This window comes from Thunnus maccoyii, chromosome 12 (genome assembly GCF_910596095.1).
Source record: "Thunnus maccoyii chromosome 12, fThuMac1.1, whole genome shotgun sequence".
Lineage (NCBI taxonomy): Eukaryota > Metazoa > Chordata > Actinopteri > Scombriformes > Scombridae > Thunnus > Thunnus maccoyii.
Genome location: NC_056544.1, coordinates 31,117,892 through 31,145,482, shown reverse-complemented (window position 1 = coordinate 31,145,482; position 27,591 = coordinate 31,117,892). Strand labels below are relative to the sequence as shown.

The following is a 27,591-nucleotide window of genomic DNA, read 5'->3' as shown; positions in this document are numbered from 1 at the left end:
TTTTTTTTAAAACCCTGCATGAATATTCACCCGCCTGTACTATAACCTCCCCCCCTCCTCTTCCTCCTCCTCCTCCTCCTCCTCCTCCTCCTCACCCCCTCCCAACCTCCCTGAATATAAAAAAATCCCCTCTGAGGTTTAAATCTGCACCCGCCTCCTCCTCCTTCCTCTTTCTTATGTAGAGAAGAACAGCAGCCTCTCTCAACATGGAGGGACGGTGGCTCGCTTTGTGTCGCTCACACAATAGACTCCAACACCCCTCCCCTCCCCCCCCGTTCCCTCCCCCCGTTCCCTCCTCCCTCCTCCCCTGTCTTTGCAGTTTTTTAGGTTGCAGTGCAGCAGCTCAGCCTGAACTGCAGCCCGGGCTATAAATAACTCGGCAGCCATCTTATCTTTTCTTTTCTTTTTTTTTTTTTTTCTTTTTTTTTTGTTTCAACCCTGTAGAGGAAGAGGAGGAGGAGGAGGAGGAGGACTCTGGGGACAAATATGATGAAGGTCACGTGACTGACAAAATTAGCCAAAGGCCTCAAATCATCAGCGTTAGTGAGCAGTTAATGACTGAATACTGATCACTGCGCAGCACTGATGACAGTCACAGCTGCGTTTCTTCTTCTTCTCACGAGTTCTCCGTTGAGCTGCAACAATTAGTCGATTAGTTGTCAACTATTAAATTAATCGCCAACTATTTTGATAATAAATTAATCGAATGAGTCATTTTTTTTTAAAGAAAGTGTCCAAATTCTCTGATTGCAGCTTCTTAAATGTGAATATTTTCTGGTTTCTTTAGTCTCTATAACAGTAAACTGAAGATCTTTGTGTTGTGGACAAAACAAGACATTTGAAGACGAAAGAAGAAACATTGATACACATTTTTCACCATTTCTGACACTTTATGGACCAAACAACTAAAGGATTACTTGAGAGAATAAGCGACAGATTAATGGATAATGAAAACGGCGGTTAGTTGCGACTCTAGTTTACAACATAAGTTCAGTTTAGTCGTGTGAGAGTCACGCTGAGGGTCAGTATGTGGTGCGGACTGTAAAGACAAACAGGCCTTTTTTTCATGTGACAGAAAGAAAAGCACAGCTGAAAATAACAAAATTAAAAGATGGCTGAGTTCCATTCAGCTGCGTCAGTTTCAGGGTCCTGGTCTCGTTCATGCTGGTTCACTCAGACCACGTTTACATGAAGTCGCTAAAATCCTAAAACACACGTTTCAGCTTGTTTCTGCAGATACCTCCGTCCACATTAACGGGTCCTCCTACTGGGCATGTGCAAAAGACAGAGGAACAAGTCAGTCACAGAAAACCAGCGAAGAAGAAACGGTGCACTTACTGTTTCTGTTCCTGTGGAGGCTTCCTGACATTTAGTTTATTACAGCAGATTCCAACAGTTTGAGCAGAGAGAGGTGGTAGATAACTACGATTAACTCTAAACAAGCTGTCAAAGACAACAACACTTACATGAAGCTGTCCACCATTGTTGTTGTTATTGTTGTGTTTCCTCTTCTTCCTCTTCCAATGAAGCGCCACCGCCACCGCCACCATCTTCCTGTCTGTGATATAACAACATTTCTACAAAGCTCCGTTTTCGGGGGAGAAAAACGTCGTTTTAGTCTGGACAGAGGAACAAAATGGAGAGAAGATGTGTTTCCATCCACTAGTTTTTATTGGCAGTTTATATTTGTGCATTAATATGGAAACGCAATCCAGAAACGCCACAAAAAGTTTGGGTTCAGCTTTTATTTGATAGTGATACTGTAGATACAGACAGGAAATGCAGGGACAGAGAGAGACGGGGGACGACATGCGACAAACGTTCCCTTCTGAATCGAAGCAAATATGTGGAATACGTGTCTGATATGTGTCGACTAATGACTGAATGAATAAATGACGACGTGCATGAATCATGTGACTTAAACGAGCTGAAAACATCAGATCTGTGTGGAGCGATGATGAGGAGACTGTAACTTTCCTCACATCAATACATGAAACTAACAGAAATGTCATATTTCCATCATGTTTTTCCATCGTTTGAGTTTTGATTGCCGCTCTTTTAATGACGTCATCTCGTTGTGTCTTCTTCTTCTGCGACGGTTTAACGGCACCGACTGGAGAATCAGCGCCACCTGCTGTTTATCTGCTAATATTCACACAACAGGACTGGATACAAAACAAACATTATTTGTTTGGTTATAATTTGTGCTACATTTAGATGGAAACCTGCCTAACATCAGCTTGTCTAGATGAGATTAGGCTATCAATGTTAATAGGCTATAAATATTAAATCAAACAAAAAAGAAGCACTCACATCAATGAATAAATTGACTTGACTTAACTTATCAAAGGCGTCATGTTTCTCCAGTAGGACAGGAATAACTTATGACCAAACACCTGAACAGCTGCAGTGTCGTTGGTGTTGCGTTATTTACATCATTACGGACAAAAAGCTGAATTTTTACGGAAGTGGAAGTCTATGAGTGCGGTGAGCTGAGACGCTCCTGCACACAATCATAGAGGTTTATAACTCTGGAGAGAATGACGTCGTCCTTCTTTAAAGGATGTCAGTCTGGTATCATGTTGGTAGTGATGAATTCAGAAGTGTAGAGCTGGACAATTGATATGCTCCTCAATACTCATGTAATTTAGACAACAACGGTCCATGCTGTAACTATAATACCAGGGCTAGTGTTCATTTTATGGAGCAAACTTCTGCTAAACATCCAGTTTTTAAATATAAGAGCAGCTGATAGAAGTCCTGTGGGGATTAATTTAAGGGACAGACAAACAGATTTATAATAAAATCTGCAGTGACATCGTTTCATATCATATCTTTATGTATTTGAAACATTCTCTGTTGTTATTTTAGTCTTTTTTTCACTTGGTTTTATACTTTATACTCACAAATTTGTGTCATTATGTCCGAAAATTATGTCATTTTTATACCTCATCAATAGCAACTGTGTAAAAACGTTCACCTAGTGTTCCCTGGAGGTAATGTGATATAGAGGCTCATTAGTTATCTATCTATCTATCTATCTATCTATCTATCTATATGTATATATATATATATATATATATATATATACATATATGTATATATATATATATACATATATATATATATGTGTGTATTTGTACAGGTTTGTTGAATAAAAACCTTTTTGCAGAAAAAAAACCATATGATTAGATTATTTAAAATGAGAGAATTGTGACAGCAGGATGAAATTAAAGCAACATCATGTATGGAAGAGATCCAAGCTGCTTGTTTACATGAATATTCATCACATGTCATGTGTTGTTGGCTTTAGAGGGAGGCAACAGTCTGCAATTTACATACAACAGTCAAGGTGACCCCCGACACCTGAAGTATGAATATTATATTAAATATATTATATGTCTACATGTTGATATTATTAATTATTATTACTTAGCTTTTTATAGATTGCAAATGACATCTTCCTGTTTAGTTTCATGAGGTTACAGGAACATAAGAGACTGAAACAGACTCCGTCATTAAATATCTGCATATAATCTCATTTTTGAATCACATATTTGAAGTCAGCTTTCACTACCTGATGTGACAAGTTTTAGCGCCAAAAAGCATCGAGATTAAAGATTTATTTTTCCTTTTCTTGTCATATTTATTTCTATTTTTCCTTCTCTTTACTTTGTTTTTCTTGTATCTTACTTTCACTTCCCTTTTTTTCTTACTTCTCTTTCCTGATCTTCCTGCAGGTGTCAGAGCCTCAAACACATTTTAATTCAAAGTGACTCTTGTGGACCAACATCCAGGGTCAAACTGCTCTCTGGAGGCCCGATATTTCTCTCAGTCCAGTTAGTTTGTAGTAACTTGATTTATGCACCATGTAAGCGCAATATTAACTGAAATGATAAAGGATAAGTTCAGTCTGGTGTCCGTATTAACAGTGAAAGAGTTTTTCCTCGCTGTCAAGTGGATATCTGACACATTTACAGTCTTTCAGTCTCTCTCATTATAGTAGTATAGTAACAAAAAGAGGGACTTTGGCACTAAAAAGACTGTAACGTTGAAAGATATCTACTTGATTTGACTCATTTGGATGCTGAAGCTTCATATTAGCTTCAGATAAACTTTTAAATACATTTTTCTACAGGAGGAGGACTGTGGATTGTGGATTTTCTCCTTCACTTACTCACGATGATTTCAGCTGTGATGCACCAAGAAAAGCAGAGAAGAAGAAGACTGCAAGCCGGTGAATATAGATGTCAACAATTCAGGATTTCAAATAGTTTAAATCATGAAATGCATTCAACAGTTCTGTTAGTCCTCAAAGAGTAAAACAATGAGTCTTAGTGAGAAACACTGACTTTAAGCCAAATGTTTGTTTGTTTCCATGTTTGCAGCTTTAAATGACCTAAATGAAGGACTGAGACTGTGACAGAAACATAAAAGTCGTCACTCAGATATAAATGTGAACAAAAAGATATTTATTCAATATGAATTCCATTAGTGTTTCAACCTTCAGGAGACAAAACATACGAGCTCAGCTGTAACAAAAGCTAAAGATAACAGAGTGTTCGAGGCCGTCTGACATAAATACTCGCTGGTATTAAAGACTCAACAATGTCCATATTTAGTTTGACGCTGAGCAGCAGCTTTACTCAATGAAACGCTTATTCAAGCGTTACGAAACACAAAATCTGCTGCGAACGATTATGAACCCAAACTGGACTCTGATCCGAACGACCTCATCGATAACTCACCTGATTCTCTGCTGCGTCAGAGCAACCAAACAGCTTTTGGTCCCGTTTTTTTGAGATTTTGATCCTGCAGTTTGAGTTGCTAGGACACCAGCGTCCACTAGGTGGCGTCGCTTCTCTCCCGTAATCAGGAAGAACTCGCTTTTATAGAAACGTGGAGTCTCTGTCTGAACCTTTTCATGTATAAAACATTGTAGACTTGTCACACTGTGCTGTCAGGTGTTTAGTTCACAGCTCCATATGACCCTTGACCTCTACAGTTATTTCAACTAAAATACATTTTTTATGTTAGTTGGACAAAATTTTTCAGTGTTTACTGACTTCAAAAAGCTGCAGCTGTGTTTCTGTATCACCTCGATAAACGTTTCTGACAATTCTTATAATTTAATTACTTTGCGTACTTGTATTTATGTGTGTTTGCTATTGTGTACAATCTTTTTATGTTTTTTCTCTCGTCCATCCTTTTAATCAGGGGCGCCGTCCGTCCTGCAATTCCAGTTGTGAAATACATATTTTAATGAAAATCATTTTTATGTTGTGTGTGTATAAATTTCAGTTGTTTCTCTCATAAATCAAACATAATGACAGAAACGTGTAATTGCAGCCTAAAATCTGTATGTGTGTAATATGTTCAGGTTTTCCTGGTGGCCTCTGATTGGTCGACACTGCACACCAAAAATAACTGAACATTTTACGCCTAAGAAATGTTGCCAGATTGGGTGATTTTCTGATCAATTGCTGCTTATTTATTAGATAACACTGACCTTTAAAGGCAGATAAAACGTACACAGGACGTTGCGGTACCGCGGTGATAGCTGTAATGTGAGAGCAGTTGCTAATTGAGCGCCAAAAGCCTAGCCTAGCCGCTAGCTCTCTGCTATACTGTACAGCAGATGCTCACAGCTTGTTTCTTTTTGTATCTTTTTGCATGTAAGCAAATAATTACATTTAAAAAATGATGCACAGTCACTGTGGTTCAGTAGCTACAGCTGGAGGATTGATAGCACTGTCAAAACTACAGACAGCAGCTGGTTAGCTTAGCTTAGCTTAGCTTAGCATAAAGACTGCAGACAGGTACAGCAGCCTCTAAAGTTCACTAATTCACACTAGTTGTGGTTTTACGAGCTGAACTTCCTCACTGGGGACATTAAAGAGATGTGAGGAAGGACGGAAGAATTCAACTCAACAAACAGGACGAACTCGCTAACTGCAGCAAACAAAGTGAACTAAAAAACATGTAGAAATAATTAAGAAAATCACCTGCTGCTCTCATACTGATTATAAATCTGTTGTGTTGAATGTGACTGACAGAAATATGACAAAGAAACCTTTAAAATCTGTTTATTACTGAAAGAAAGAAATGTTCTAAATAAAATCTATTGTCTTATTATTTTGTGAAAGGCTGCAGGTCCGATACGCCTGCCGTCCTTTTCAGACTTATGATGATATAAGTCTGATAATTAGAGCTGCGACAATTAATCAGTTGAAAGAAAATTAATCTGCAACTATTCCGATAATCGATTAATCATTTATGTCAAATTGGTGATGATTCCAGGTTCTTAAAATGTGAGAATTTGCTGCTTTTCTTAGACTTGAATTACAGTAAATTAAAGATAACTGAATATTTTTGGTCTTTTTGTTTATCGGACAAAAGACGATTAAGGCATTTGTCACTTTTTTATGTACTGAAGACCAAAAAAAGGCAGAAAATTGATTAAAATAATCGTTAGTTGCAGCCCTACTAATGATAATAATAATAATAATAATAATAGTTGTGACTGTGCAGCTGAATCTTTTCTCTGAATGAGCACAAACGTGCAGGAAATAAGAAAAGAGAAAAACATTTTTTTCCTCATAAAGAAAAGTTTGTTTTTATGTTTCTTTCATGATACAGATTCTTCACATTCATATTTATTCATAAAATAAACATATTACATAATAAGAGGCGCTGTTAGAGCCGTTCTTCTAGTTGCCTAATCAATACCACAATAACAACATCTCTTCATAATATTCAGACCGAAGAGGTAAAAACTCCTGTTGGGGGGGCGGGGGGGGGAAACCTGCGGCTCCTCCGAGTCACATCTAAAGAGATGACGTCTGACCTCGGAGGAGCGAAGACGGGAGGAAAACACCCGCATGTTAGTGAACCAGCTTTAGTAGCTGAAGTTGGTTGATTTTAGAGAACTGACACTTGACACAAAAGATTCCTCTGATGCTGGTTAAAGTCTGTTTTAAAGATTTGAAACTGATAAAGTTTTTTTTTTTTTTTTTTTTTTAAATCTCCTGCAGGGTTCGATGTGATCTTACGGGACGTCTGGGTGTAAACAAACTCTTCGTGACGTCATGTCATGTCGGTGGGACGGAGGAGGGTTTCCTACCTGCAGCTGGTGTTAACTGGTACTAGATTAATGTGCAATGTAAAGAAAAACAAACCCACATGTTTGCAGTGCTGCGTCGTATTGCCGCTGATACACAGAGGTGTTTTATTTTAATCACTTTTTAAGAAGTTTTAATTGTTTTTTTTACACAATTTTATGTAGTTTCTACTTGTTGACGGGCTGCGTAGCTGCGTGTAGAGGAAAAAAAAAATAGATCAGATGTAAAAAATACAGATGAGCTGCGTGATGCTTGTGCAGCTGATTATACTGGACGAGCTCTGCTGCTGCTGCTGCTGCTGCTGCTGCTGCGTCTGTCTGGGTTATTCTGGCTGTTACATCTTCTATTTAAAGTCAGATATCACGACTGATGATCAGCGCGATGATGGCCACACAGCAGGAAGATCGTCACGGAAACAAAACTGATGAATCAGGCCTTCATCATCATCATCGCCACCACCACCACCACCAGAGGAACCTTTTCAAAAACGAAACTTAAATTTTTTAATTCCAACAGCTCAACACTCCCTCAGTTCAAAAAAAAATCAGTTTTTTTTTTGGAGGCCTGTAAGTAAACGTGACTTGGTGGTTTCAGGAAAACCCCCGACGTGGAGTCGACAGAAGCCGAGAGGTGAGAGATGAGAAGAGACGTTTTTCTTTCTGCAGAAGTGGAACTGAAGGAATGCTGACAGACGGGGGGAGATCACTTCTTACTTCTTCGCCAGCGACAAACTGAAAAAAGAAACAAATTTCAAATGAAAACTTTCCCAATACAAGCTTAGCACAAAGAAACTAGCTAGTCTAGCTCCACTCTGATTAACACGATGTATCTTATTTATTCAACAATCTCCATCTGGAAACACAGAGATCAAGAGGATTTACTAAAATATCAGAATACTCCTTTAACTTTACATGATGTTAAACTGAGTATCGATGGATTTTGGACTCTTTAGAAACAAAAAGAGGCACTAAAAGTTCCTGTGCAGCTGCTTCAGACAACATTTAACATTTTACAGCCATCTTCTTGTTGAGTAAAGACCTTTTTAACAACCCAGGTCCTGTTCATTAGTGGACTCACTTGTAGTTGTCGCTGTCCTGCAGGTTGAGCACCAGGCTCTCAGCGTTCAGGTAGACCTTATTCTGGGATTGCGCCATCTGCAGGCCAAACACACAAACACAGAGACTGTGAGCAACAGAGAAAACCACAGGTGGAAAGTGTCTCGGTGTGCAAGCCCCCGGAGCACACAATGGGATCATTGTCAGAGCTTCAACACTGAGCTGATTCAGAGCCGCTGACGCTGAGGCCCGGTCCTTCGTTCTCGCCGTCCGTACAGGAAAACGCACGCGACCAGGAGAGCGAGCGCCTGGTCCGGATGACGTGACTCTAAATCTGAAGACAAGAGAGCGTTACAGTCGTCGCCCGTGAGGTCACGCAGCGAGGTGACACTTCACACGGTTCTCGCAGGACTCAACACAAGATGTTTTTATACCACACAGACCTTCAGATCTCATTTCTGACATCTGTCTTTAACAAGAAGTCCTGGTAATGATGTTCAACGTCTCCCGACAGCCGCAAACACGTACAAATAAACTTTTTAGCAGCGTTTTTACACTTTTAATACCTTCTAAAAAGGACTGATTTCAATACTTTAAGACTTTAAGACCTGCAGATACTCTGAACTTTGTCACTATGAAGCTAAAATCTGATTAGTGCCTGAAACTGAACAGAGAGGCTGTTTGTGGCAGATCAGATGATGATGATCATCACAGAGGGAAATTTAATTTAACGAGTTACTTTAAGCTGTCAGATAACTGTGTGAGAGGAGTAAAAAAAAAAATGCGGCACAAACAGGCTTTTATAAGGTTTCTGAGAGATGAATGTGATATTTAAGACCAAATATAATGAAATTCGGACAGATTTCAAGACAAATTATGTTGACTTGAACTTTCAGCAGGAGACTCTGTGAACAGTAGTGACGCTACGTGGCTAGCTAGCTAAGTGTTTGCTGTTATTGATTATTAGTTTGGATCAGTATGAAAGACGTAAATAAACCCTCAAAACAAGCAGATGTGGTTCAACGTTCTGTGAGGTTTGTTTACATGTGTTCTTGTCTTCAGTCTGATCAATAATAATAATAATAATAATAATAAATTCTATATTAATCGTTGTTTCAGAGTCATGTGACTGATGATCAGACATCAGATGAAGGTTTATGTCTTTATGGAGCTTCACTTCTTTTTTCTAACATTGTTTTTGTTGTTTTTTTTTTCCCAAAAGCTTTAATTTTAATAAAAATTTAACACCAAACATTAAAAAACAGAGAAACTTTTTTAAGAGAGAAGCAGAAGAAGAATCCTGGAGGCTTCGTCTGTTTCCTGATCTTTTGTCGCCATCTAGTGGCCTGAATCACACACAGCAGCCGTCTGTCGGTTTGTTTACATGTTGACGTGTTTAGTTTGTCTGTTTGTCTCCTTTTCTTCATTCTGTGAGCAGAATTTCACACTTTCATTTAATAACGCATTCATGTGATTTTGCTTTGTGTTTTAATTATATAAAGAAAATGTAAAACACTTTGTAAACAATGTTTTTAATAAATGCTACCTAATTATTATTATTATTGTTGTTGTTATTATCATCAGGAAGATTTAAGACTTTTTAATACTTAATATAAAGAAAAAACAGTTTTTATCTGTTTTACTTTAAGTTCATGTTGTTCAATATAGTTTTTAAATAAAGTTTTATAAGCTGTTATAACAGTCTCATGTTCATCTGGTTCCACTAGAAATAAGAAACACTTTACTGCCTCCTTCATCATTTATAATCAGTCTGTAAACAGTTCATAAATATTAATTAGAGACTATAATAATAATCAGATCTGTGATTTCAGGTGTTTGTCAACAACATTAACTCCTCCTCTTGTTGTTGTTGTTGTTTGCTGCTGTATGAACAGATGATGAACGACAACAAGGTAAATAATATAAACATGTCTTCATAGAAGTTATAATTAGGCTGCAACTAATTATTATTATTATTATCGATTCATCATCAGATTATTTTCTAATCAATCGTTTGTAAAAACACCAAAATGTTCATCATGATGTCATCAGATGTCTGCTTTTATTTTTTCTTACATGATTATCTGAATATTTGTCTGTATAATTGATTATTTGACTGATTGTTGACAAACACAGTACGTCAATAAATCATTTAAAATATCTTTATATCTGCTTATAACTACATTATAGTGTTATAAACCTTTATTAAATGTTATTATACTGATTATAAATGATAAACAGAGGAAGTTAAAGTGAGCAGCTTCCTTCATAAATAAAGTTCAGAGTTGTTGCTGTTTAGATGCAAACAGACACTCGTTTTATCATCTGACGACAGACAAATATGTAAATAATAAACAACTACATGGTGGATTGAGCTGCATTCAAACAGAGAATGTGATGAAGAGAAGCAGGAGACTCTTCCTCTCCTCCGCTCCAACTACAGACGCTCAGTAGTTCATCATTAACCGTCAATATTTAGTGAATTTCGAGCTTCAGAGACTCGAGGCGGTTCAGTAAGAAGAGAGTCGGGGTGTAAAGTTGAAGTAAAGAAGAAGAAGAATGACAGCAGCGCCTCCTACAGGCTGCGGAGGTCGTTACAACCACAGTGTGACGGCGTCGGACACAACTGATGCTACTCACAAGGACACACGTGTTGTAAGATAGATCGGTGTGTTCATGATGTCCGTTATTAATCATTTCATTCTGTTTTCTCTGTTTGCAGAGAGGAGGAGCTTCTTCTCTTCCTCTGTTCTAACATTCATCATCACTTTTCTGCTGCTGTCGCTACGCAAACACATCACACGCCGCTCTTATAACAGCACCTCTCATGTAGATGAAGAACGAGGAGGAGGAAGTGTGGTGTATTGTGCTTAAAGACAATATTAAGCTATGCAGATTGATTTTATAAGTTTATAAGCAATAAGGGCTAGTGTGATACAATTTGTATTGGTGTAGTTATAATCTCATGAACCATATTTAATCACACTGTACGTATAGAGGCACAGTAGAAGAATCATAATCATACACTGGAGAAATGTGAGTGTGTTTGTATTACATGTCACTTTGCTTGGGTCTGCTGGAGGAGATCAAGAAATAAGGGTGTAAAATGACTAGAATAACTTATAAAAAAAATAAAAGGCCAGAAGACAACTTGGCAATAATGGTGTAAAATGATTCCCAATACTTATATAAAAATTGGATATAATCAGGTAGAATTGAATATGCCAGTACATATCCTCAAACACCTCAAAAACCTGTTTTGAAGAGTTTTGACCAACAATGAGTGACGGAGATAAAAGATACATAATAATTGGTCAAAAATTAGGGAGGGTGGATGATAAGGTGTGACCTAAGCCGACCCAAGGGCATAAAAACAATGCCCCAAAGAAAAAACCTTTGGAGCGATTTGGTTCGTTGTAAAAGTGCTACTTGCTCCCTTTTTTTGCCGGCATTAAAGAACACTTTGCTGTTTGGACCTCTGACTCCCTTTTTATTTTCAAGAGAGAGTTTTTTTTTGCTCTGGTACCTTTTTCTGCAACAATTTGATACAAAAGAAGGAGTCTGGGGGGTTTGATGCGCTCGTCAATGACTCACAACATTAACGTAGGATGTTGTCGCACCGGTGAAAATCATTAATGATGGTGTGAAATTTTAGCAGCGATGCTCATGATTCTGCAAGCTGCGGTGTGTTTATTTGTTGAATGAATGATTGGAGTTATTTCTATATTTATTATGTTTTCTTTGTGTTGATGTGCTGCAGATGTAAAGAAACATAAAGCATAAACAAAAGACATGATGAGTTTCAGGTGGAGGCTTCGTTACCGTCTTGGCGATGTTCTGCGCCGCCCGAATCCTCCTGAGCTTCAGGTAACCCGGGTTCTTGGTCACGGCTTCACCCAGCTGCCACACACACACACACACACACACACAGTTAGTGTATTCACAGGAAAGACTCTGTTACACACCTAACAGAAGGTTTAGCGAGCGGTCGGGCCCGAGGCTTTAATATTCTCACGCATGTTGAAGGAGGGAGAAATAATGACTGCATATTTGGATGAAGTGTTTGTTCAACAGGCTTCTGTTTCTCTCTCTCCACATTCCTGAGGTGAAGCCAGATGAGTTCATGTCACCGCAGGAATTCATCTGAGGTTCAAACCCTCCGCTGCTGTTTCGAGTGTTTAGAGATTGTTGGAGAGATTAGTAGAAAAGAAGACAAACGCTGAAACGTTTCTACTGGGTTGAAATAAATAAAGTTATAATAAACCCGCTGAACGCTTTATGTGTTTAACTCACCGTTATTGTCACTGTTGATTCATCTTTTTATTGATCATCTATTGTTTGCTCTGTAAATGATGTCAAACTGTTTGTTCCATCAACAAGCAAAATCTAAAGATATTAAATTTACTGTCACATAAAGACTAAAAACAGCAGCAAACCCTCATAAGTGACTGACGGCCTCCAACTGGGAATGTTTGTATTTACTATAAAAATGACTTAAACGATTAATCAATCATCAATATAGATCATGTTCCATCGACTGATGTCAGAATATTCACTTTATATTAAATCTGCTTTCTTTCACACCTGAAAAGAGTTTTTTTAATTTGACTATTGTTAATATGCAGCTGAACGTCAGGATCAATATGTTGTTGATGCGGCTTCGTCTGAGCCTGTTGAACATATGTTGTTTATGTAAATAAAATAATTATAATGTCAGTTTTTCTGTTTGTTCTTTGACTAAAACAAGGTTATGAATGAAGGATATTAATAAAAACCTTCTGTTGAGGTAAATGTGCCCGATTTTATATTAATATACATGAGAGAAGAACATTTTCTATAAAATTAAATTTAATCTAAATCATCAAATTAAATATCTGATAAATTAAGTCAAAGTTATCGTCCTGTTTATAGATTTTTGACGACTAGACTTCTGAATTGTTTCAAATCTTTTACTGAATTTAATGAGATTAAACTTCCAACATTTTCAGGTAAATATATTTATAACTTTAACCCAAAGATTTATGTTAGATGTGTGATCTTTCGTTGGCTGTGACAACGTATGTCATTAAACTACCAGCTGTAGTTGACTTCATTAAGTGCAGTCAGGTTATTTTATATATATATATAAAAAGCTAAGGGGAAGTAAAGCTTAACCATTGCCTTTGATGAAGCCTAAACTAAGAAACACAATTGTTTTTGCAAGCCAGTTTTTATCTTGTAATAATGTCTGCCCTTTGCAATCTTCTTTTTTGACAAGTCATCTGGTGAAATGACATGTGCCATTGGTTACAAAGATTGTGAATGAAATGGAAAGCCCTAAAAGGAAGATAGTGGAGACAGTGACATCGACGGATATATATAAACTCACCATCTTGGCAGCTTCAGCTTCTCCTTCAGCCTGGATGATCTTCTGTCTCTGGTCCTGTTTGGCTTTCTCCACGTAGAACTGAGCTCGCTGCGCCTCCTGCTGGGCTGCAGAGGAACAAACACACACGACAGGCTAAACGATGCTGAACGACGTCGGGGGGGGGGGCAAAGAGCGGCTCGCGGTTCCAAATCCGGCCCTCCTGCAAAAAATATCTGGCTTTTTGACTTTCACTAACTTTTTAAAATGCAGCTTTGCAAACGTTTATTTATGAAACTTTGTGTTTTGATGTAAGTTTCTGACTTTCATGGGTTTATGTTTTTCTGTCGTTATGTGACAGTAAAGTTGAATTTTGACTGTTCGGTGCAAAATACTTTTAAAAACCAGTCGTGAGTCGTGATCCTGCCTGTAAAAAACTGTGATATAATATTTTTGCCATGTCGTCCATCCCTAGTCCTGATGACTGAACATTATACTGATGATATCAGTGAGATGTTAAATGAGGAGCTGGAGAAGGTGGATGATTAAAAATAATCTAGTACTGAATTCATCTGAATCTGTGCGTCTCAGATCCAGATCTAAAGGCAGCTGAGTATCACTGTGAACCAGCGTTTCTCTTGTTTTCAGGACATTAAATTAATGAACACGGTTATATCATCACTGCGTCTTTTGTTTGGACCACAAAGAAAGTCGGGGATCGGGGATCCTCTTAACAACAAACACCAGGGTCTTTACCTGTTTAATACGGTTCGTCTATTAAACCCTGCTGGGGCCTAAACATCCAGACCAGTTCATCACTTTTTATGACATACTGGGTCCAGTTGCAGTCCGGACTAATAACGCTCATAACTAGTGATTTCCTTCATGAGCTAATCACAGAATAACAATAAAACATATCAGGTTCCTCACCGACTTGTTTGGCCTCGACGGCGGCTGTGTACTCTCGACTGAAGCTGAGCTCAGTGATGGCCACGTCGTCCAGGATGATGTTGAAGTCCTTCGCCCGCTCAAACAGCTCTCTGCGGATCAGCAGAGACACCTGGGAGAGGAAAAACGCCGCCACGGACAATATCTCAGACTGGGTTGTAGGGTTTAGACTTTTTTAAAAACAATACAAACTGCATCTACTCCGTATTTCCCTGCAGACAGAAGAGAGTCTGCTGAGCTTCATCGCTGAATTTTACAAATAGTCAAATGTTCAGCTGTAAAACGACTGTTTTAGACTTTCAGATGTTACTTCCTGTGAGTTTCAGTTTGGAGAAACTCAGACCAAAAACTTTTTGGTCTAAAAGGTCGTATTTTCATGGAGGGCGCAACGACCAGCACGAGGGGGCGAGTTTCAAGGTCGAGGTCACTTTGCCCGTCTGTGCAGTGCAGAGCTCACGGTGTACTGGTGGCTCAAACTGGTGGGAGGAGGTTCCTTCAAATGAAGCAGCATATTTTGGTTGAAATTTGGTCCTCGACGTTGAAAAACTGACATTTCAGAAGCTCGTCTGTTTCTGTTTCTGGCGTCAATCTGCTGCAGCTTCAGTGATTTTACCAACAAGAACAAACTAAAACACTTACTGCAAATATAACAGATTAATACTTGAAATATAAAAGTAGTTATTTCAATCAGGCGAGCTCCGGTAGCCTGATGGATAAGATGCATGTCATACAACCGCAACGGACATTTGTTGCATCATTTCCTGTCATCTCTATCTCTCCTCTTGTTTCCTGTCATCTCTCAACTGTCGCTGTCCAATAAAATGCAAATTAAACCAGCTTTCTGTGTGTTGAGCTGTCCTTATCGTGCTTAACTGTGATTGGCTGAGCTGTTTTCAGCGCTATGACAGCAGTGTTGTGACTGGTGGAGAGTTTGTGCTGCTGCACATGCATGAACCAAACTAGCAGGTTCGCATGGAGAGTAATTCACCCAACATTTAGCGCTAAAAGCAGCTTCTTAGTGTGACAGAAGCTGGAGAAGGTCACTGAGAACCTGCGGGTAACGAGCAGACGGCGAGCGTGTTGGTACCTGCGCTCTCTGCGTGATCAGCTGCGAGGCGTTGAACTTGGCCACCACGCTCTTCAGCACCTCGTTGACGATGGAGGGCAGGACACGCTCGTCGTAGTCCTTCCCCAGATGCTGGTAGAGGGCGGGCAGGTTGGACGCCAGCGGCCGGGACAGGACTCGCAGAGAGACGCTCACCATCTGAAGGTCTGAGAGCACCGAGCGACACGTCAGAACCACAGAGGCTGAAATCCTTTTGTTCTCTGACTAAACATTTGTGATGGTCTTTAAATTCATTGTTTTGTTTCCCTGTTAATGTTCTGTCTTTTGTCTTGAAACGATAAAGACATAATCCAGGTACGATGCACAGTAGAGAATAAAACTAAATCCTTAAAACTTTATATCTAAACTTATTGCAAAGTCCTGATGATGTCATCTGTTTTAATGCAGGCTCATCTTTAAACTTCATACATCTGTAAACAAACAGAGCAAATATAAATAAATATGGACTGAAATACTACTATAACTTAATAATGGGACTAATAATAAAATCAGTAATATTCCTTTTGCACTCAATGTTAATGATTTACAGTGTAGATAAAAGCTTAAAACTGCAATAATTATACATATAATTTATAGTGTAGTGAACAGTCCTGTGTGGTTGTTTTATAGGTTATGTGGGAAAACATCTGATTCATGTCTAAATCCATCCACAAAATGCCCTAAAATAGATTTTTATTATAACTTTCATTATTACAGTGCAGCACCAGAACGATGTTCAGTGGATGTAAGCTACAGTTAATGTCTGTTTGGTCAAATATGGGATTTCATCACTTAAAGGAAGGTTCACAATGTTTTAAATGTGTCTTAAACCAACAGTCAGGAGCCCAAATGAACATTAAAGCTGTTTTTCTTGCTGTAATCATTCCTCCTGTTCATACTGACCATTAGAAGATCCCTTCATAATGACCTTACAATTCATTTAAAAGTTTATCTGAAGCTAATATGAAGCTTCAGCGTCCAAATGAGTCAAATCAAGTAGATATCTTTCAACGTTACAGTCTTTTTAGTGCCAAAGTTCCTCTTTTTGTTACTATACTTCCACCTGCAGCTCAACAGGGAAACACAAAGACTGTAAATGTGTCAGATATCCACTGATATGACTAACTCAGACTGCTGAAGCTGAATAGAAGCTTCACACAGACTTTTAAATGCATTGAAAGCACATTTGAAGGATCTTTTAATATCCGGTATGAACAGGAGGAATGATTACAGCCACCTGACTGCTGCTGCTTGAGAACATTTAATGATTGTGAAGACAAACTTAAACCTGGTTCTGTTTCAGTTTTACAGCATTTCTGGAGTCTGGACAGTTTCCTCTAAATCCAGCTGATCATGTGGTACAAGCTGCTACTGTATCAGCTGACTTGAACACACGTATGTGAGCTGTGTGTGTGTGTGTGTGTGTGTGTGTGTGTGTGTGTGTGTGTGTGTGTCTGACCTTTGCTTCCTGTGAGCGAGGAGATCTTTCTGGGCGTAGCTCTGATGTCGTAGATGATGGGATACTGGAACCAGGGTATCCTGAGAACACCGACACACAGTTAAAGACTTTCTCACATGCATGTATTCTTCTATTATTAACTGTCCCCCTTTTAAACGTTTGAAATGTTACACTGACGACTAGAACATTTTACTCATTAACTAAACTTGGTGCTGTTTGTTTAGCAGGTGTTTCATGGGAAGTCATGTCCTCCATATCTCTTCTGCAAACTCTCAAACAAAGCCAACAAAAAAAAAAACCTGCCTGAACTTGTGATTACGGTTCTTTACTCCTGACAAATATCTCAATCAGTTCAGATATTTTCATTCACAGAAAACTGACACGTGGTTTGAAACTAAACACAGACTCGGAACATGAACAAAACGCTCCAGATCTGCCGTATCAGTTGAGTGATTACAACCACGTATAACGTCTTGCTGGTGGAGTGAGAAGCGGTGTTGCTGTGGTAACGGTGTGGCCTGGCGAGGCCTGCCTACCTACCTGAAGTGGAGTCCCTCAGACAGCACCGTGTCCATCTGCATCCCGCCGATCCTGTTGAAGATGATGGCTCTCTGTCCTCCTTCAACTGCAGGAACACACCAGATAATAAAATGTTTTAAAAAGTTTTAAAGAGAGCGGTTTAACTTCCTTTATCGACTGTCCAGAGAGTGAAGAATTTCATGGTTGTCATGGAAACCGACGATTATTTTCTTTGGCGGTTATTTCCTCGATTAATCGATTAATTGTTTGATCCATAAAATGTCAGAAAATGGTGAAAACCAAAAAATATTCATGTTTAAGAAGCTGCAATCATTTTTTTTTCTTTAAGAATGACTCAAAACAATTAATTGATAGTTTAAATAGTTAATTAGTATATAGGTTATTATATACTAAATCGATTAATCATTGCAGCTCTTTAGCATTTTATATTTTAATACTTTAAAAAAGGGATTTTGCATGTGTTTGTTATGTGATGATACGTATCAGTGTTGGAAAAATATCCATATTAATATTGTGATGGATTCTAAATATATTACCCAGTAATTAAGTGATTTTGTTTTGCTCTGAAAATGCTGTAACATTGTCTTTACTGAGGTCATAAAAGGTCATTAAAATTGATTTGAGAAAGTGTGCAGACACAAGGATCTGACTCAAACTAAAAATTAATTTAATAGTTGGCAACTCAATCAATCAAATGTGATTTAATAAAATGTTTAAAAAATGTCAAAATATGAACAACAACTAAACAAACGAGGGTTTTAGTTGGTCCTGACTTTAGCAGAGGGCGGTTTAACTTCCTTTATCAACTGTCCCAAGAGTGAAGAATTTCATGGTTGTCATGGAAACTAATGATTATTTTCTTTATGGATCAATCTGGCGGTTATTTCCTCGATTAATCGTTTGGTCCATAAAATATCAGAAAATGGTGAAAAATGTGGATCAGTGTTTCCTGAAGTCCAAGATGACGTCTTTAAATGTCTGGTTTTGTCCACAACTCAAAGATATTCAGTTTATTGTCACAGAGACTAAAGAAACCAGAAAATATTCATGTTTAAGAAGCTGCAATCAGAGAATTTGGACATTTTTTATCTTTAATTATGACTCAAAACAATTAATTGATAATTAAAATAGTTGGCTATTCATTTAATAGTTCTCAACTATCGATTCAGTCGATTAATCATTGCAGCTCTTAAGCATTTTCAATTTTATATTTTAATACTTTAAAAAAGGGATTTTGCATGTGTTTGTTATGTGATGATACGCATCAGTGTTGGAAAAATATCCATATTAATATTGTGATTGATTCTAAATATATTACCCAGTGATTAAGTGATTTTGTTTTGCTGTGAAAATGCTGTAACATTGTCTTTACTGAGGTCATAAAAAGGTTTTAAAAAGCATTAAAATTGATTTGAGAGAGTGTGCAGACTCCCTGGACACAAGGATCTGACTCAAACACACCAGTAAAAAAAATCAATAATCAATGAACCAACCAACCGTTGCGGCTCTGGATCAGAGTAACGCGTGTACGAAACGTTTACCTGTGTACGTAGCTTCCTTCACGCCGTAAGCCAGAGCTCCAGCACCGATCAGCAGCTTGACGCCGATGCCTGCGCCCCGAGGTCCCGACGACATCCTGCCCGCTATCTGCCGCAGCTGCTGCAGAAAACCCTGCGACACGGAGACAGATGTGACGACGTCAGACCGGTCAAACAGCATCTATCTATTCTCATTAGATAGATGGATAAGAGTTCTTTATTAATCCCAAAAGGGACATTAAAGTGTTACAGCAGCCACTTGATAGAAATATAAATACAAAAACAATGAGCCAAGTAAAAGAAACAAATACGTTTAAAGGCTAAAACACTTAACGAGGTCATATCCAGTGTGTTTATGAAGAGTCTTCTGTTACGGGGTTAAACTGTTCCAGAGTCCAGGTTAAAGGTAAGTTAGTGTTTGTTTCTGCTTTTAAATCCTTCTTAAGACACATTTTTTATAAACTTCCCTTTCCACCTGACGACTAGTCTAATTCGTTTAAGACAGCTCTGTGTGCAACCGCCTGATTTTAAGTTTATTTTTAAAAGTCTCCTTCCACTCAAAAACATGTTTTTCTTCTTCTTCTTCTTCCTTCAGTTGGATGTTTGTTCTTCTTCTCTGTGCAGATCGTCTGCTGAAGGAGGAAAAGTTTCTCTGTGTTCGTAAAAAAAAAAAAAAATCCAGTTTTTAAGGGGCGGGCCTACGAGCAGGATTTGTGACATCACAACCAGTTTGGAGCCAATCGTGGTCCAGTTTGGAACTTACATGAGTGTGATGTGGAAACCTGAAGCCTCCAGTGAGAAATATTTTCATATTTACAGATTCTGGATTCTGACTTTTAACGAGGATTTTAACAAGGTAACATCAGACACAAATGATTATTTACACACACATCTTTAAATATTTCTGAAGGGAATCCTTTATAGTTTCACTTGTTCTAGCTTTTGGATGATTTATTTGTACATTTCTTTTATACAGTCTTGTATTTTGCTGCTCTTGTGTTTTTCTTTTTGTCTTTTATGCTGTCTATGGAAAGCACTTTGTTTGTTATACAAATAAAAGTTTTGTTAATATTAATAAGTATTTTTGTTGGAGCTATTTGACTGAGATGATTTGCCTACCGTGGCCATATGTACACAGGAGAAGTCAAACTTTATTCAAAATAGTCAATAATTTAATGTTCCCTGGGCTGGCCGATGTTGACAAAAATCAAATATCGTGATATTTTTGACCAAATACCTCGATATCAATACTGAAACAATATTGTAGTGATGCCTGTTGGTGCTGTCACCAAATATTTACACAATGAGACTTTTGATAAATAATCATCAGTAATGTGGATATAATGACTTGGCGGATAAAGGTAAATAATAGAACAGCTGGAACAGTCTTCACTTTACTGTAATGCAGCCTTTAAAACCAGGAAAAGAACACTTATGCTGACAATTAATCTAAATTTAATTGAAATTGCAATATGTCCTACTGCAATCTTCATAACGCAGGAGGCGCAATATTTCTTCAAGGCAAAATGTATTTTTAAAAAAACATTTTAAATTAAATATCTTCATACTGCAGAGATGTCCTGACCTGCACATCATATTCTACAGACTTTGTTTGGTACAGATCCCTGCAGACATCACATCGTAATCATTTTCATGTGTTTTTCAATGAACATGATAGTGATGATGTAAAAATCGTCATACCCTCTAATATTGCAAGTAAATCGCAAATTGCAAAATCAGTCAAAAAATAATGACAAATAACTATTTTTCTCAAAATATTCAGCATTAACTTATGAAATATCGCGATATTACGATATCCAAGATCTAAGACGATATTTCGTTTCATATGACGATGTAATGGATCTATTGTCAGCCCTAGCACAAGTTTAAGACGTTGTTGGACATATTTGATGATCTATTCTGAATTTATGGGGTGTAATATTCAATTCGGCTCAAGTAAACCCACAAAGCGGCGCTCTTCTGTTTGACCGTCAACATTTTCTAATTGCTTTTAGTACTTCCGGATGTCAACTGGGGAGTAAATTGCTTGAATTAGCTAAGCTGCTAAGTATACTGCATGTTAGCTAAATTAAAGTATGAAGAATAAAGGGTTTATTAAGTGACAGTACATTATCCTATAAGGCGTGTGCATGTGCCAAATAAGCGAGGTAATATTAATTTATCGCATTTTTGAACAGACACTGGCATCATCGAGGCTAACTTCAATATTCCCGCAGTATTGTTCGTGAGAGATTAGTTAACCACCGTTAATTAGCTTTAACATCCCCTCCAGCTGCAGCTGCTGTCTTCATGTGTGACTTTAAGCTTTTTCTTTCAATGCCAATTAACTGACATTACTTTAACTGTGAGCTAACTAGCATCTGATTCAGCCCGACTCACGTGTACAACATCACGTTTCAACGAACAAAAAGCAGAAAGCACGAAACAGAAGAACAATTCAACAGAAATAAAGACAGAAATGTGACAAACGTTAGAATTAAAACAAATTTAAAAGCAATAAAAAGACACACTTACGCCAGGCTCTTTATTTGCCATGCTCGTCCTGTCCTGTTAGAAAACCAAGTGAAGAAGAAAGCCAAGGTCATGCGTGATGACGCACTTCCGTTTGCGCGGAGCACCATGGGAAATGTAGGATTTACGGTGGCTGACTGAAGGTTCAGTGATGGAAGAAGTATTCAGATCCTTTATTTAAGTAAAGGTACCAACACATCAATGTACAAATACTCAATTACAAGTAAAAGTCCTGCATGAAAAATCCTTCTACAGTAAAAGTACATAAGTATTATCAGCTTGATAAAAGTAGTGGTTTGGTCCCTCTAACTGATATATTATTATATATGACGTCGTCATTAGATAATTAATACTGAAGCATCAGTGCAGGGGTGGTCTTTACCATTAGGCAAGGTAGGAACTACTGCTGTAGGAACTGGGCCCCGACTAAAAGGGCCTCAAACAGCTATAGATTTATCATGATGTTTAGATATGAAAAATATTGAATTCTGTTACTATTCTTACTCATTATACCCCAAAATACCTTCAAAAACGCCTAAATATTACTTAAAAATATGCAACTGTACACTTCTACTTCAGAAGAAACCATGGTACCACTACATTTACCTGACTCAAGAAATATAACAAATAAATTATAATGTGTTACAACTGATTAATACCGAGCATTATAAAAGAATAAAAAGCTCCACCTTGAACACAGGTTAAGTAAATTTAAGTAAATTGTGCTGATAATAAGGAGGAAAACTGCCTCAAATAAACTCTCAATTTAGTTACACATTTTATTTTTATTTTTTATTTTTACAACTTTGTTGATTCTGTAAAGCTTCAGATTGTTCACACATCCAATCAGTGAAGTCTGTTAAATGACTCTTGTTCAATGATTTCATGTTCAGATTCACTTCATCCACACAATCAGTTAGTTTATCCCAGAATGTCAGCTATGTACTAGAACATAATAAATGATTATTATCATGATAATTACAGTTTGATTGTACATTTCTTTATGAATTTACAAAGTGATGAGAACAAAATATCTATGATGAGGGAAGTTCTGCTGTTTTCTCTGTTTAAGAAACAACAGCACACAAACACATCAATACAAACATGAAACTAACATTTAGAACAAAGAGAAGTTTATATTTTCATCTGAAGAAACGTCAGTTAAGGTAAAAGACGTCATCATGAGCAGCGATAGCCTCCATGGATAAAAACACACAGGAAGAAGTGAATTTTAAAGAAACTGAAAACATCAACAGAACAAATGAAAAGTAAAAAAGTGTTGACAATCTCAGTTTGATTGACAGCTGATCTCTGTGCAGTTCAGAAACACCACAGCAACGAGCTCTCAGAAACAATGGAGACAAAAACACGAAGAATTACAACAGAATCTGACACATGAAGTCTGAAATGACTTCTGTCTATTTGAGTTTACAGAACTCAGCTGTGTCTCTATCAAAATAAAGATGAAGTCCAGCATAGAGAGGCTGAGTGAATGTTGTCTGGACTCTGTGGAGGAGAGTCATGGTTTCAGAGACTCTGTAGAAGGACAAAATACCTGCTCTGTGATCCAGGTACACTCCTACTCTGTATGAACAAGGACCTGAGAAGGGAGCTCTGTTATCGTTGAACCTAAATGAATAACGTTTAGCCTCACAATATAACGCCCAAGATTTGTCATTGTTCCCAAATACATATTCATTCCAGTCTCCTGTTCTGCTGATATTCTTGTATGCGACTGCTACATCAACTCCTCCTCCTCTCCACTCCACCTCCCAGTAACAACGTCCAGTCAGACTCTCTCTACTCAGGACCTGCCAACATATAGTGAATCTGTCTGGGTGACTAGAATAAGACTGTTGTTGTCTCATTCGTTCTACTTTTCTGTTCCCCTCAGATAATAACAGCTGTGGGTTTGCTGTGTTTGGATCCAGAGTGATTTCACGTGCATATTTTAAGAATCCAGCTCTGGTCTTGGGTTCTGCTTCTGACAGTAAAACGTCAACATCAGTCACTGCCAGTGAGATTTTTGTCCATTTCTCCCTCAGGATGTCCTGTAGTTGATCTCTGAGCTCTGACACAGCTGCTGTCACATCCTCAAAGTAGGTCAGAGGACGGATATTGATGATGGATGAGTCTGTAGATGCACTGAGTTGTGACAGTGAGGGGCAGAACTGCTTCAGTTCAGTGTCTTTCCTCTTCAGCTCAGTGATCTCCAGCTCCAGCTTCTCCTGAAGCTCTTTGACTCGACTCACTTCAGTTTCCTGCTGGGATCTGATCTGCTGCTTCACATCAGACCTTCTTTCCTGGAGGAGACGGATCAGCTCAGAGAAGATCTTCTCACTGTCCTCCACTGCTTTATTAGCAGAGCGACTGATGGTCTCCACCTCCTGTTGAAGCAGCTTCACATCTTTCTCTCTGTCCTGGATTCTCTGGTGGATTTGTTGTCGATTCATCTCAGGGTTTTCTCTGTCCAGTTGATCTCCTTGCTGCTCTTTTTCAGCTCTCAGTGGCAACAACTGTCTGAGTTTCACTTCTTCAGAAGAGAAACAAATTTGAGCTCTGATCTGAACGACACCTGTTTCTAGAGTGAATGCAGCCTGCAGCTCTTGTACTACATTACATGTTGGTTACATCCATCGTCAAACTGTAGATCTGAAGGGGAGGGAACAAGGAAATATGAGCGCAGAGTTGACATTGTTCTGCTTGAGAGCAGGAAGAAGAGGGAGGAGTTATCAAGCGCTGATTCATTCCAGGAAGAGGAGCAGTTTTAAAGAGATACTGTGTGTTTCACCCTTTTAAACAATGGAGCTCATTTCTCATTTAAAAACACCGCTCAGCTCTGCTTTCTGGTGCCAACAATAATTCAAATACTTTAAATGAAAAACAGATAAATGAATCACTGTTGTAGAAATGGTGAATTTCCAGTAACATACTAAAATATAATGAAATGACTTCATTTGATAACGTCCTTTAAGTACACCAGATTATTTGCTCTGTGGTTCGGTTGGTGACATGAATCTGGAATAAATCTGTTGTTTTAACGTTATAATTTTCTAACTTTTATCAACAACATGTGATTATCTCCATATCCTTCTGCCTTAATGAAATCATATATACTACATGTTGATTCCTGCAGCTCTGTCCTTTCACTGCTTGTCTTTACAAATGTCCACAATTTACTTTGCCCAGTATGATGTTGTTGGCATGATACATATCTGCCTCAAGGAATGTATATATATATATATATATATATATATATATATATTAAATGTACTTAGTCACTTTCCACCACTGGTCAGTAGTTTTAAATATCTGGGAGCGATGGACATTTCACAGAGAATATGGACTATATTTATAAGAAAGCCACAAGTAAAGAAGTTTAAAGATTGAGTTATTAAGGAAAGTATAGAAATGTTGTATGAGAATCTGGTGGGAAGTATTATCATGGTGTTTTTAATCGGTCTGAAAACATGTTCTTCACTAAAACTGCAGACAGACTGAATGGAGGAGCTTTAAACTCCACTGCACCCCTGGTTAGCAGGATGAAGGTGCCCTCTTGTATCCTGCATCAATTGTCAGATTTCAGTTGTTGACCTGCTGTGATGTTCACTGCAGGAAGACGTGTAAAAACTCCACTGAGCCTTTAACAGCTTCAGACAATATCAGTAAAGACAGATTTAAATATCTCTAATATCCCACTGTGTCAGTTTGTTGACAGAAGTCACATCCTGTGACAATGACGCTGCATTCAGGTCACATGGGAAAGATGGGAGAGAAGAGTTTCCAGTCTGCAAATATTATTCACATCAGCTTTCAGGTTGTAAACAGAACTTGTGAATGTGAGATTTGATGCTGCAGACTGTGATTTCTCTGACTTCTTGATATCTGAGTGACTGGCAGAGAAATACATGAGACCAGATGTAAATAATTATATGTTCAGTGTATGATTTAATGATTTTATGACTGGACTTCAGAATAAGAATAAGAATAAGAATAAGAATAAGAATAAGAATAAGAATAAGAATAAGAATAAGAATAAGAATAAGAATAACTTTATTTGTATAGCATCTTTCATACAAGAAATGCAGCTCAATGTGCTTAACAACAGGAGATATTACATGCACCAAGTGCTTCACATGAAAAAACAACATAAAAAGAACATAAAACGTTAAAAAACACATTAATGTAACATTAATCAGAAAGTATTTCACCATGTTTATAAATCGGTGCCTAGGTCTCTGAAACCATAAGCATAACAGAACCTCCCTTTTCCCAACGGACACAGACTCACCACCGGTCTTGATTAACCGAAATAAACTTCTTTCAGCTTACCCCAGAACATCTTCCTATGGGTTTAACCTCACTGTGGGTCTTATCTGTGTCGGGTGCAACCTGAAGCTGCCCCAGAAAAAAACACCCTTAGTGGCGCTTTGGGGGTTTAAACCTCATCAATATATTTAACATACAAGGACTACCGACGGGGGTCACTGGGGACCCCGAGTATGAACTACTGTAAGAAACAACCATCATAGCAAAATGTAATAATTTTCTCTCAAGACATTATTAGTTATATAATTAATGTCATATGAAAAAAAAATAGATTATTATAATTTAGGGTTAGGGTTAACCTGTTCCCAGTACACCACTGGGAGGAGCAGTATTTAGGGTCATTGACAGAGCACTTGAGGAAATCTGTGTCTGATGCATCTGAGTGCCCCTACCCCCTGATAATGTATGATACTTAAAATTAGGACCCATGGAAAACATGACGTTAATTAATAGTTCCATCTATTAAAACCGCACAGGCAGAAATGGTTGTTTTTGACTGAGGTCCCCCATGACCCCAATACATTGGTATTTTTAAAGAGCACTAATTAAAACAGAAACAGAAAACAATGACATGAAGTCATTAGGAACAAACTGATTGACAAATCAAGAAAAACTGTAATGATAGAATAAAAGCACCTGTGAGATATGACGAGAAGTAAACCTCTGGGGTCTGCAGGTACCCCAGTTGGTAGGATTAAGGTTAAAAAACACACACTGCAATCTCTTTTCTCAAACTTTCCAACGGCTGACTTCAGCACCCATGTAACATAAGATGGTAAATAAAACCCACTTAACCCACAATATTAATAAAAATAAGATAAAATAAAGTGAAACTAGAATACATAAATGCATAACATAAAGATGGAAGATAAAACCCTCTGACACATAAAATAGAATACATACTAACTAATAATAAGAAGAAGAAATTAAAACATAGAATATTGATTGACTATCAATGTTCCATGTTTTAACTTTTTAAATTGAAAACATAGAATACATAGAATGAATAAAATCAGTAAAATCCAACGTTTTAAAAGAAGTGCAGTAGTTCATAAGTGCTAAGCTGACTGAGAGAAAAGCTAGTTGAAGGTTAAAGTGAAGAGATAAGTTTTTAGCTTTCTCTTGAAAATATCTAGCAAGCTGGCTTCCCTGATATCTATTCGTATTGTGTTCCATAGTTTTGGGGCGTAATTGACAAAGGCTGCATCCCTGATTTTCTTTCAGCTGTTGCTGGAATCTCCAATAAACCAGCAGCAGATGATCGCAAATTTCTTGAAGGCAGATAGTTAACAAAGGCGTTAGCAATGTAGCTTGGTCGTAGCCAATTAAGAGCTTTGTATTAAGGAAAAGGCCCTTAAAGTTCTAAATGTTACAAGAAGCCAGTGCAGAGCAGCTAAAACTGGACTAATGTGTTCTCTCCTCTTGGTTCTGGTTAATAGCCGAGCTGCAGAGTTTTGAATGAGCTGAAGTCTCTCAGTGGTTTTTTTGTTTTGTTTTTGTTTGGGAGGCCAGTAAAAAGTGCATTACAGTAATCAAGTAATTTTCTCTGTTTAAGAAACAACAGCACACAAATACATCAATACAGACATGAAACTAACATTTAGAACAAGGAGAAGTTTA

At 37.9% G+C, this 27,591-nt stretch overlaps 1 protein-coding gene across 1 annotated transcript; it reads right to left on the bottom strand.

The window, feature by feature from the left end:
* Positions 1-7,185: 7,185 nt before the first annotated feature.
* LOC121908996 (prohibitin-2-like) lies at positions 7,186-21,750 on the bottom strand. Its single transcript, XM_042429341.1, has 10 exons — positions 21,646-21,750; positions 19,114-19,243; positions 17,573-17,657; positions 17,033-17,112; positions 15,556-15,740; positions 14,451-14,580; positions 13,545-13,648; positions 11,999-12,076; positions 8,199-8,275; positions 7,186-7,852 (listed from the first exon to the last, which is right to left on the bottom strand). The coding sequence occupies exons 1-10, from the start codon at positions 21,664-21,666 to the stop codon at positions 7,831-7,833; spliced, it is 912 nt and encodes a 303-aa protein (XP_042285275.1). The 5' UTR covers positions 21,667-21,750; the 3' UTR covers positions 7,186-7,830.
* Between the last annotated feature and the right edge of the window lie 5,841 nt (positions 21,751-27,591).